This window comes from Zonotrichia albicollis, chromosome 3 (genome assembly GCF_047830755.1).
Source record: "Zonotrichia albicollis isolate bZonAlb1 chromosome 3, bZonAlb1.hap1, whole genome shotgun sequence".
NCBI lineage: Eukaryota > Metazoa > Chordata > Aves > Passeriformes > Passerellidae > Zonotrichia > Zonotrichia albicollis.
In genome coordinates, this window is record NC_133821.1 from 60,878,115 (window position 1) to 60,890,150 (window position 12,036).

The 12,036-nt window shown below is 40.3% G+C and overlaps 1 protein-coding gene across 1 annotated transcript in view; it reads right to left on the reverse strand.

Annotated features, from left to right (window-relative positions):
• Nucleotides 1–12,000, reverse strand: part of MTFR2 (mitochondrial fission regulator 2) — a 28,051-nt gene extending 16,051 nt beyond the window's left edge. Inside the window, exons 1-8 of the mRNA XM_005489194.4 lie at nucleotides 8,934–12,000; nucleotides 8,235–8,366; nucleotides 7,799–7,903; nucleotides 7,437–7,561; nucleotides 5,243–5,457; nucleotides 3,944–4,244; nucleotides 1,765–1,951; nucleotides 118–252 (exon numbers count right to left, since the gene is read on the reverse strand). Of these exons, the coding sequence (XP_005489251.1) occupies nucleotides 154–252; nucleotides 1,765–1,951; nucleotides 3,944–4,244; nucleotides 5,243–5,457; nucleotides 7,437–7,561; nucleotides 7,799–7,903; nucleotides 8,235–8,366; nucleotides 8,934–8,999 (1,230 nt within the window). The 5' untranslated portion in view covers nucleotides 9,000–12,000 and the 3' untranslated portion in view covers nucleotides 118–153. The remainder of the gene's footprint in view (nucleotides 1–117; nucleotides 253–1,764; nucleotides 1,952–3,943; nucleotides 4,245–5,242; nucleotides 5,458–7,436; nucleotides 7,562–7,798; nucleotides 7,904–8,234; nucleotides 8,367–8,933) is intronic.
• Nucleotides 12,001–12,036: the final 36 nt, after the last annotated feature.

The following is a 12,036-nucleotide window of genomic DNA, read 5'->3' on the forward strand; positions in this document are numbered from 1 at the left end:
AGAGAAGGAAGAGGTAATTTTACAAACCCTGCAACACCCAAACTTCAACAGCATAGGAAAGACATGATCTGGAACAACACGTTACAGCACCTTACAGCAGTTTTAAAGTAGACCCACCACTTATACACACTGAACATTCCTTGGAAGCCTCCACTATATCTGAGCTCTCGCTTTCCATGCTGGTACCTGCTTAACTCCATCAGTTCTTGTAAGGCTGGGTTTTGCATTTGGCTTCAGACTGCAGTGCCCAACCTAAAAAGTAGAGACGAAGTTAAAATTATACCCAAGAAACTGAATTAGAAGGTGTTTACAAGAAAAACATTTTGGAAGAGTGGTTGCACTTCTCTCAACATAGAAAGAATAAAATAGTAAGTCTGTGCAATTAGTTTAAGTACATTTATTCTTCAAAACACTCAACAGCTAACAGAGGCTTGGTTACAGAGTCATAAGATTATTCTTGTTTAACCAGAAAAATTCCATCTTTTTGTATCTACTCCTGAACATGCTGGCCTTAAGCAGTCTCTCTTCCAGGACTTCATAATCCAGCTGTCACATCCTGGAACAAAAACTGTTCCATATACAAGCTGTTCCAGGAGCTAGTTTTGAATCAGGTATGTCAGTTATGCAGTGCAATAGTCTGCAGCATCAAAAATACCAGCATGGTTATTTTTAGGACATTTTAATTTCTCCTTTAGGGAAAAAAGTCCAAGAAATTTATTAAGACTGCACCAGGTACTGTTGACACTGCAGTCTGTAAAATATATGCTACATTTAGTCTGGAAAATCCTTGTGGCAGCTGAAATTAAAAAAAAATCACATCAAATCATTACAGCTAGAAAGAGGAACACACACCTTACTTTTCCTCAAGTTTTCAGCCACACAGCTAGCCACATGTAAGAGCAGCTTCCAAAGAATATCTATGAATATTTGGATTTCCACTGTATGTTCTCCATTACTATTTCCCTCCATTAGGGTACCAAATGCCACAGCCCGAATCTTTTCTCTCACTCTCACAATAAAAAGATAGAATTGCTAAGCAAGGAGACATTATTTAAATTACCGCCACCTATTTCTATCCATCTCATCTGAGCAGTTCTGAGGTTTGTGGAAATGCCTAAAAACCAACAAAACAGCACTGCTGGACTGTATAAGCCCAGGTAGCTGGCAAAGGCTGATATGCAGAAATCAGTGCTCAGAACCACCTGAGTGCAATGGCTCTGTCTACCACTTCTTTGTTCCTAGGAAAATCTGTATTCTTTGTGGGTTTTACAACAGAATCAAATCTCATTTTGGATAAAGATGCAAACTGTATGGAAACTACACTCAAAGGAAAATATTACAGACTATGTATTTATTTCCATTTCTGAGCAGTTAGGGTGTATAGGTGAGACCTTTCTGGATCATCCTAATACCCTTATTTGAAAAACTAGTCAATAACTGTTTAAGCACACAGTTTCTATGCATGGATACCTGCCAGGTACCATCAAGCTACGGTCCATAGTTCACTCAACTATGACATGAATTTTTAAAATCAGTCTTCTAAGTTGTTTTTTTCTCTGCACACCTAGAAGTGCATTTACCAGTCTAAATCCACCAAATTATTTTGAGATTTTCTGCTTTGATTATACTTTAAGGAAAGTAACTACCTAGGCTGATGGCTAAAAAATTGTGGAAAAGTTCGAGGCTTGTGAAAACTCTGCAAGTATCCATGAAAACAGCAGTCAGTTCAAGAATACAAACACAAATTCTTATACAAAAACATACCACTGGCACTTCAGGACTAGAAAATGGAGAGCTATCAAAAGAATTATTTTCTTTGTCCAAGGAATCATCTTCATCATCATTTTTATGTGCAAATTTCTGCTTTAGAGCATGAGTTAGTACAGCAACCGGATCCCAATCTGAACTTTGCATCTTTTTGGGTCTAGAAAGAGGAGTACCTCCAGGAGACCTATGAAGGACAACAAAAAAGTTATTGTCTCCTGACCCTGGAATCCTGTGCTGACTAATCCAAAATCTAGAGGCACAACTTCTGTAAACACCCTATTCTATAAATCCCTGATTACACAAGTAATGCTGCTGTAACATTAAAGCAATTAATCAAATACAACTGATACAATTACACCCAACAACTTGTCAGCCACATTCTTAGCCTGAAAACACAACTTGTTGCTGTTCCACGAAGAAAGCTGGCAAAAAATCAACACAAAGTGTTAAAGTATTGCAAATAACAACCACAAAAAAAAAAGGCAAAATTGCAGTTTTTATACAAAGTAATTTATAAGTTACCTTTAAGTATGTTAATGGGAATGTCCCACTAAGGTATTTCATAATCACTGTGAACATAATTTAATTTAAATTTTATTCATTTTAAGTTCATTTAAATTCAGAAATCAAAACGGCACCTACACCCCAAAACTTATCATAAATGTGGAAGCTAGTGACTAGTCCAAGACAATAAATCATAAGTCTTTCTAACCATTGAGAAATCATGTGGGGGTGGCGGGTGGAAAAACCTAGAAGTGTTCAGAGCTCTGCTTGTGAAGTGCAGCTTCCAGGCTGATGATTTGTACCTAATAATGCACACTGACAACACCAAGTTCTAAGTCTGGCAGTTACAGTAATTGCTGCTTAACACAAAACCTGAGAGGACTGAGTTCATGGTCCCTACAAAAACAAGCCCTCACAGCACTTGCACAACGCGTAAGACAGTGTTCGGGTGGTAGAAAATGGGATCTTCAGGCTCTCAATTTCTGAGAACAGAGGACTTCCCTTTGCAGTGCACACATTAAACTACTGTCAGAAAAATTGTAACAATTTTAATTATTACTCCTCCCAAAAGTATAAATTATTCATTACTCAGTTAAGCTCTACTTCAGAAAATGTATAGAGGCCTAAATCCAGAAAGTATTTTGAATGTACGAGCTACCACTTCCTGCTAATTATGCCCATGCTCAAGATGTTAAAACTGTCAACCTGAACATCTCATTCTCTTCATACATGGAACTATAGACAAAAAAACATATACACAGGAAACACACAGGTTTACCTAAGCATTTTATATTTGTGTTATTTACTGTGAGAATGTCATCAAAAGCATAAAGAGATGCTTTGGATTTGCATGCAAATTATTTGCCCAAGCTTTTTCCTAGTCATTTTCAGGGATAAAGCTCACAGTTAAGAAAATGTTGACATGAGAACACAATAAGTTTTGCCAAGTGACTTTCTTCCCACACTGAGAGCTTCAAATATTCATTATAGGCTCAGTTTTTCTTACTTTTTCAGCCCAAGTTCAGAAAAGAATCCTGAAGGTGTAATCTCTATTATACCTAGCATAGCAGACACCAGAAGAGGTATTGAAGTCTTTAGTAAAACTAAAGACTTCAATTTATTTTACAAATCAACTGCACTTATCATCAAAACAGCTGACCACTAAAAATATTTATAATCCTACCCAATACAGTACTATTCAACTGCACCACTGAAATACAAATTTATGAAACATTTTCAATAAATAATACATGTTTTTGTAAACACTTCAAAGCTTGAACCAGGATATTTTGAGTATGCTAGCAGTAGTTTTCTAAAGTTTCCCTGAGCATTTGGCCTTTCAGAGTGAATCCAGAAGAGTTTTTTCAGATCAGTTTCCTGTGCCTATGCATGCAATCCTGTAAGCGACCTCTCACCTCCCCACACCAACCTGAGATGTGCATACTGAAGCAGCACAGCAGTTTAAACTGCTGCATCAGTCAGCATGTTTTAAATGCATCTAAAAGCCATGTCACAAGTATCTTACATTTCACAATGTGAACTCAGAAGCTGCCAACTTGAGTTTGTCAGCAGTAGCTGCTCTTTGAATGACTGGTGCTCTCTGGTGCTACTGAAGTGCTGCTGATGCTTAGATAGCCTTGGCTTGCTGAGATACACATCCAACCTAACCTACCTCTCAACAGCTCGCAACTGAACTTTGTTTAGGTCTTTCAAAACATCCATCATACTGGGAAAGTTCTTTGTCCTCTGGTGATCAGAGCTGTTAGCTGCAGCTGAATCACTGTTTCTTGCAGCTCGGCGCTGTTTGATAAGCTCCAGTGCAGAATTACTAGCATCAACAGCACATGGTGCACCAGAAGGAAGAGGAGGAGGCGAGGGAATTACAAAGTGATTGCGAGAGATGGACAATGGCGTAGAAGTCATGGCTGGCAGTGGGCAAAATTCACTTGGAGTGCTGAGTGTTTTAAAGGCTTCTGCATACAGTTAGAGAAGAAAAACAACAACATATATTAGCATCTAAGATTAATCAGCTTTATGTCAAGATAAGACTGCCCTCTGAAAGCAGTCTTTCTTTTATAAACCTCACACATTACAACAAAAAAGAACTAAACTTAAAGAATATTACTTCAAACCCACAAATTTGGAATACATGAAGTAATGAATCTGAAGTGTCTTGTGCTGCTCTGACGTTCACTTCTTGTGTCTTCAATCTAGGCACTAAATAAATCAGCAAAGTAGCCTGCTGCTACATATGGTGATCAATGGTTTAGAAGTTACAATAACCTACATGAAGCAAAAGATAATCACAAAACATGCAAAACAGGTGATAATACTGAGCGCAATGGAGAAGAGACAGAGAAGACCCAACACAACAGCTGAATCACAGAAGTGCCTCACAATGCCACACAAAAGTACCAAGTACCTCACACCAGTCCAAGTATTTCAGCAACCACAGTGGGGTTGGTCTGCAAGTAAGACAATTGAGACTCAAAACTTACCAGGAAAAAAAAGAGGTCACAAGACAGAGGTGCATATTAGAGACCAACTATCCAGGATACATCTGTCTGTAGCATTTGTTTTTGCTAAAGCCCCAACCAGACTGACTTAGAATTCTTCCTCTACACATTAGTTTAATAATTTGTTAGAAACAGTGCAAAACCCCAAAGGGACAAAGTCTGTAACTTTTTAAAACAGTTATTAGTGGCCTATAGATAGTGATGTTACTAAACACCTTCACCAACAAGGAAATTAGTATGAAGAGTACTTAGGATCAATTGCATTTGAACTTGGCCAATAGACAAGACAAAGTGCACCAAATAGCAAAAAGAAAAACAAAATATTATATTTAGTAAATTTAGTTGGTGTATCTTCAGTTAGAGAAGTTAAAGATATTCTCTACCAATATCAGACATGGCAAGCTCTAAAGCAAAAAAAAAGGAACATTGGTTTGCTTCAGATTGGAAGGGCTTACGTGAGGGAACGCTTCCCAAGGTCTGCACTGAAACAATTGCAGCAATTTGAGCACGAAGAAAGGTCAGCTCATCTTCAAGGGCAGAAATTTTCTGGAGTGCTGCTTGATCAACACTGACTTTTTGAGCACTGTTTTTTGGAATGCGCTGTATTGAATCCAGACTTGAATATGGATCAGGAGGAGCCATACTTTTCTCTTTTCTCCTCAATTCAGCCCTACAAAGCAAAAACAGGACAGTTTCAAAAGGCTCAGCCAACAATGGAAACCTCAAAATTACAAAACCTCAGCCCTAAAAAGGGCTGTTCAAGCAAGTTGTTGTCACTCAGCAAGATGTGAAAGGAAACTACACTTTTAACTACTCATAACTTCTGAAATGTTTCAAGTCTCCCTTTGCTCAAGTACAATGAAGTTCCCTGCAAAGTCATCGTAAGAATTAGTCAGATAATTCACTCGGATAATTAAGCATCATAAAGTCATAGAGTAAGATTGTCATTATTCAATAATTATTAGACTGACAACATAAGGTGTCTCTCCCTTCCTGCCACATGAAAGGCAGGAGAGGCAAAGACTAATGATGTTTTAATTAGGCTTCAGAAATTTTAGTCATTTATCAAACTCCAAGATGAACACTGCTAGCAGCAAAGTAGATACAAGTTTTCAGAAAATGTACTTGAAAAAATTAAGGTTTAATACAGACTCAAAGAACAAGAATCTCACCTTCTGTAAGCTACTCTAACCAAAGACAGCATTAGAAAATTGTGCTGTGTCAGGTTTTAATTTAAAAAACTGTTTCAAGTCTGTGCCTGCAAAAATAAACTTAAAATATAAGAATAATATCAAACTACCAGAATTTCATTATGAAATGTGTAAAGAAATTAAATTTACCTGATTCATTTAAGATGCACTAAGCTTTGATGGGAAAAAAGCCCAGACTTTTTCCCTTATTTTAAACATCCTTTTACTTAAAATCAGACCTGAAGTAGTTTTCTGATTTGCCAAAACCCCCTTGCTATAAACACTGCTTGAGAAGGAAAAGATATCAGTTAGAACAGCTGCTCTTGAAAAACATCCCACAGAGCCGGAGGAGGAGGAGGAACAAAGAATGGAAACAACAAAAAAATGAACTGTCATAGTTCTGTGAATCTGGCCTGCACGAGCAGGACAAAACTGGCCAGGATTTTTTTGTTCTTTCAACAATATTCTTGTTCTTCTGCTATTTTACAGCTGTTACAAACAAACCTTAATAATTTAACAATTATGCCTCAGGAAACATAAGATGAAACACACTGTATCGAACTTCTCCAAGGAAAAGTGTGTCATTTGAATTCATCAATTTCCTGTATTTTCATTACTGGCAAGTACCACAAAGGTCACAGACAAAACAAATGCCAATATGAAGCAGAATGACATTGTCCTATACAGATACAGTACAGGACAACACAAATGTGCACATTTTAATCTTGCTTCTGGCTCTAACTCATCCTCTGATTTTGAACACATCTTTAGAGGAACAGCAAGACAACTTTCTTTTCCAGCAGGGGAAAGAGAAAAAGAGGCAAAACTTGTATATTATTTGTGTCTGCAAATTCTAGGACAATTTGTCATTTCCAACCACCTGAAATATTTTGTAGTTTGTAAAAATATTTCCCTTCAGCCCTCTATAAAAACTAGAGACATTTATATAAACTATATTGAAAATAATTTTAAAATGATTATGCTTGCTTTTTCATCAAAGCAACCATCAGGGCTTACACGTGGTACTGTAAAAACCAAAACCAAAAGGAGACATTTAAATTTCTTTTCTTGTTTCCCCATTTATAAAGTTTATCAAACAGGCTGTGAACTAGAAAGACAAAGATAGGAATAATCTTACAGTATACTGCAACAACCAGCTGCCTCCCACACAAAATAACTTGCAAGTGAATATCATTTAAAGTACCAGTAATGCACCTGACATACTACTATGAAGAGAAAAGAGGAGACTCAATTTCAGAAAACTTTCAGAAAAGAATCCTTTACATAGTCATAATCTTCAGGTAAGGAGGAAGTGCCCTCACTTCCCCCCCAAACCCAAAAGCCCAAAATGTTTCCAAGAAAAGGCTAGGAATAACCGAAAACAAATTTAAAGACATAATTGTGCACCACAGAAAACGCAAAAGTTATTTCTTTTATTCCTTTTTACACTTTTACTTACCTAAGTCTAGTACACGCTTGTCCTTCATCATTTGCCACCCACAGGACGTCAGCAAGAGATGGAGCCACAGGAGCTGGAGCTGCACTTTGTTCATCGTAACCCATTAGACTTGGGTCTTGAATGAACTAAAAACAAAGAATGCCAAAAAAAGGTATGAAGGGAAACTGGATTCAGCACATACTGAAGGTTCTGGCTCAGCAAAAAGGAATTTTTAAACAGTGCTATAATGAAGGTGAAAACAGTGAGTATAAGGGACGCACCACACAATTACACAAGCTAAACAGAAGAGGAAACCTATGATCAAATTAAGAAACAAGAAAATACAAACAGGTGAAGTATACACATGACAATAAACTTCTTACTTGAAAATAAGGTCTGGGGTAGGGCTCCAAGGAAAGAATTGTCCCAAGTCTACGGACAACACTTCGAGTAGATCCATATTCCTTTTTTTGGCAAACAGATGTGACCTAAAAAGCAGAAAACCTTTGAACTTGAGAAGCAAAATCAAAGCCCCCAGCTCTTAATCTCACTTTAATCAAACTTATTTCATTATTCCATGTTACAGGTAATTAAATATAATGCAGTTTGGTTAACCTAACTTTTCAATGCTCTTCTCAAGCTGAAAGTCCAAAGAAGCCGACACTACTATGACAGTGTCTAAAACACTGCCAAAATACAGAATATTTTTAAGAGGCACAAAGGCCAATATCTTGAGATACTGACAAAAATGCTCATTCCATTAACTACATGCAACTGGGAAAGAACAATTAGCAAAGCAGTGAAATAAATTTAACATACCTTGGCCTGATACTTCCTTATGACAGCATATAACTGCTGGAAATGCCCTCCTGATGACACTGCTGAAGGAAGGCATGTTCCGAGAGTGCGACTGATACTGCTGCCAAACACGTGAGTTTCAAAAAACGCGGCCTGTCAAGAAAACCAACAGCTTCCAACAACGGAACCAGAAAGTAACGAGGGCAGCTCAGCCAAAGCAGCGCTCCTGGAAATAGTCGCTGTTCTCCCACAAACAACGCCAGGACTGTCCCAGCAGCACAAGCTGCAGCAGTGCCCCACTGCTGGCAGCCCCGGAGGAGCTGCCCATGAGCCCACGCTCCAACGGCAGCCGCAGGCCCGGCACCAGCGCCTCCTCAGCTTCCCCGCCGCGCCGCTCCGCTCTCTGAGCGCACGGCATTGGCTGCTACTGGGGAAGGGCTACGGAGCCTTTTATCTGAAACAGCGGAGCACGAGCAGCCAGCACCACTGACTGTCTGACGTTCAGCACAGGCGCCACTTGACTGCCTGTGTCAGGGCAGTGCCCCCATGTGCGGGCAGCGTGCTCCGACAAACCCGGCTGCGGGCAAGGAGGGCGCTGAAGCCGCCCCACCGCCCGCGGAGCCGACCTTCCCTCCCTCCCTCCGCCCAGCCAAGCGGCCGCAGGCGGGACGCCCTGGCCGAGCGGCTCTCCGGGCGCAGGCAGCCGCCGCGGGGTCTCACCTGGTGCTGCGGCCAGCCGAGGTAGCGCAGCAGCCGCCGGAGGAGCTGCAGCAGCAGCAGCGCCATGGCGGGCGGGGGCCGCGCCCGCCGCAGCGCCCAGAGCAAAGCCGCCCGCGCCCGCAGCGCCACCGGCGGCCGGGGGCGGGGCACCGCGGCAGCCCCGCCAATAGGAAGCCGGCAGAGCCGCGGCAGAGCCAGTGAGCGGCGGGGCGGGCCCGTCGCGGGGAGTATCGGGAGGAGCGGTTTGAACGCCGCGCTGCCCGGCTCTGCCCCTCTTCCTAGGGAGCGCTCCCGGGAATGCGGGCGGGCCACAGCGCACTGCGGCCAGCTCGCACTGACTGACCAAGGCACTGCACTCACGGGAAAGGGTGCTTCTGCCTCTGCCTACACAGCACGCACCAACAGAATAAATGCACCAGAGCCTGTGAAGTCACTGAATTAACAGTAAGGAGCTGCACTGAGATGGTTTAGGTCTTCGATGCAGCAAACTCCTAACTACTTCATTCACACTCCTAAAACAAATACACAAAGTATCCTCAATGCAACAACAGCCCAGTGACACCTGACTACACCGACTTCAGAACCTGGCTTTGAAATTCCACACTTGCTCTTCCTTCATCTTTGTAAGATTTCTACTGTTTTCCTCAAGAGAATTTGAAAACTTCAAGAAAGTTAGCAGTGCTAAAAGTGCTTCAAGAAGATACATCCTTTTCCTCCAACTACGCAGTCTGTGCAGTCGATGTTCCTACTGTTGGTACCGGAATTCCCACAGCGGCATTGCTGGTTACTGTTATCCGTATCAGGTGGATCCATTCTCTAGCACCAAACACAGTAGCACTACTGGTAACACACACAGCAGTAACACCATACAGCTGGTTCAGGGGACTAGGCAGTTTTAAGCTTGAGGAGAGAAAGGGTAAAATGTTTTAATGGATATTTAGAAAAACTGTACAATGCTTGCCTTAAAGGAAAAAGAAAGAAGTACTTCTCACTTACTCCTCCAACACCTCACTAAAGAACAGGAAGTGTCAACAGAATGGGAACACGCAGGAAAGCCAGGAAGAGACAGGGTCTCTCAAGCAGCAGCAAAACCGGAGCAATTCAGTTTCATGGCAGCACCAGTAACCAGCTGCACTGAATGAGAGGTGCACTTGGGAACTTGTACAGAAATGCTTCAAGTCAGCAGGTACAGCTCTGAACAGCACAGAAGGGACCTGCAGGATCTTCTGAACAAAAGCATCTTCTGACAAGCCAGCTTTAGAAAACAAGAAGTGACACAGGGCTCAAGGCTTAATGCTGCTGCTGTACCTCTGTAGCTGAGCCAAAGCTCAGGGACAGCTCTGCTTTTAAAGCACTAGCAACTGCAGGAAAGCTCTACTCTTACATAGCTGCCCACTGTTACAGTAATGCTGATTGTTCCTGGGAGGGAACAGGGTGTGGATTTAATTCCAAACCAAGAAATTAAATGGACACTGTACTAACAGTACAGCTACTGGTTTCCATGTTGGTTGGTGGCCTTTTTTTTGCCTAGTAAAATGTATGCCTGATTTTATCTGAACTGCAGGGATAACTTCAAGCTCTATAAATCCACTTCATCTCTGCATGGTGTCCTTAAAAAGTGCTTCATTGCTGGAGAGCAGGAAGTCAGAATGAGTAGCTGAATTCAAAAGATAGCTAAACATTTTATACCAGCACAATGTCTACGCAATTCTTCCCCCTGTACTACCAGTGATGGTCTTTACCTTTCAACAAGAGAAATGTGAATGCACAGAAATTCCATTCACAGGTCATGCAATTACCTTAGTAGCACCAAGTGAAAGCTCACAAATGTTTTTTCTTAGAACAGTGAAAATTCACTCTTCATGTTAAAAGGTAAGTGCTGAAGCACTACTTAGACTAAAAAAGTGAACTCCATTCCCACCTTCATTCTTACAGATCTCTCAGAGACAGACTGCAGCTTGCATCTTTGACTACATTATCTCTTAATTCGAATTAACTTAAAGAAATGTTAGTGGCTGTAATTGTGTGTTCTGTAATCAAATTACATTTTAGATAAACTACAACAAAATTAGGGATTGCAAAAAACCCAGATTTTTATCATCTAACCTCCAGACAGATTTGTAGGATCAAATGCCATTACCAAAGCAATCTCTACCAAATCTCCTTGGATATTCAGCTAAAGTACAAAATCTAAATCTCCCTCATCTTGCAGGAATTGTACTGCTTTGTGACACACAGACCCTAACAATCCATTTTCAACTTGACATAAATGATAAATATTACCTGTTATAAGGTCATGACAGCTCAAGCATATCTTGATCCTGTTTAGTTCCAGACTGATGTTTAACTTTACTTCATTAGGACAGACTTTAACTCATGTTTGCTTCGTTTGCAAAGTTTGCTTTGTTCCCTTTTTTGCTTATTTTAATTTAATATACACTAAGTCTGAGTTTTGCTGAGAAGTCCAAAGAATACTCTGTTTATCACTTCAAACAGCTATTAAAAGATGCACTGTACATGTAAAAGCCAATCTGGCAACAACTGTTTAGCTGGGCTAAACGTTTTAAAACATAAAGAGGGAATGACTTTATTAACTAACTACTACTGGGAGACAAGTATTGTTCCTGTTTCCCTTTCTACACAGCTGCCAGCAAATTAGCAAAACATAAAATATAGTTTTTTCAGCTACAGTGAGGATTGTTTTGTTTTCCTTCCTTCTAGTGTTTAATTTGTATACAGGAGTTAACTACTTCCTAACAGTAAAGCAAATAAGAAGGTATACATTATATAGGTAATGAATACTAACACCTCTATCAAAGCTTTTCCTTCTCTTTTTTCCCCTACTTTAAAGATACTATGCCTTCAGAAGGGGTGAGTAAGAACAACTACACTCTTAACTCCATGTAACATTAAGATTTAGTTTATCTACAGCATTTTGAGAAAGACAAGCAAAGTAATCTTCTTGTATTAGAATGTCCTTGTTCTGGTAATTCAAGTATATTACTTTCATCCTTAACATTCTAGAGGTTAAGTGTGTAACTACCACTAAAACTAAGCTTGAGGGTTTGGGTTTTTTTGAAAAACAAACCAAAAAGCCAAAAAA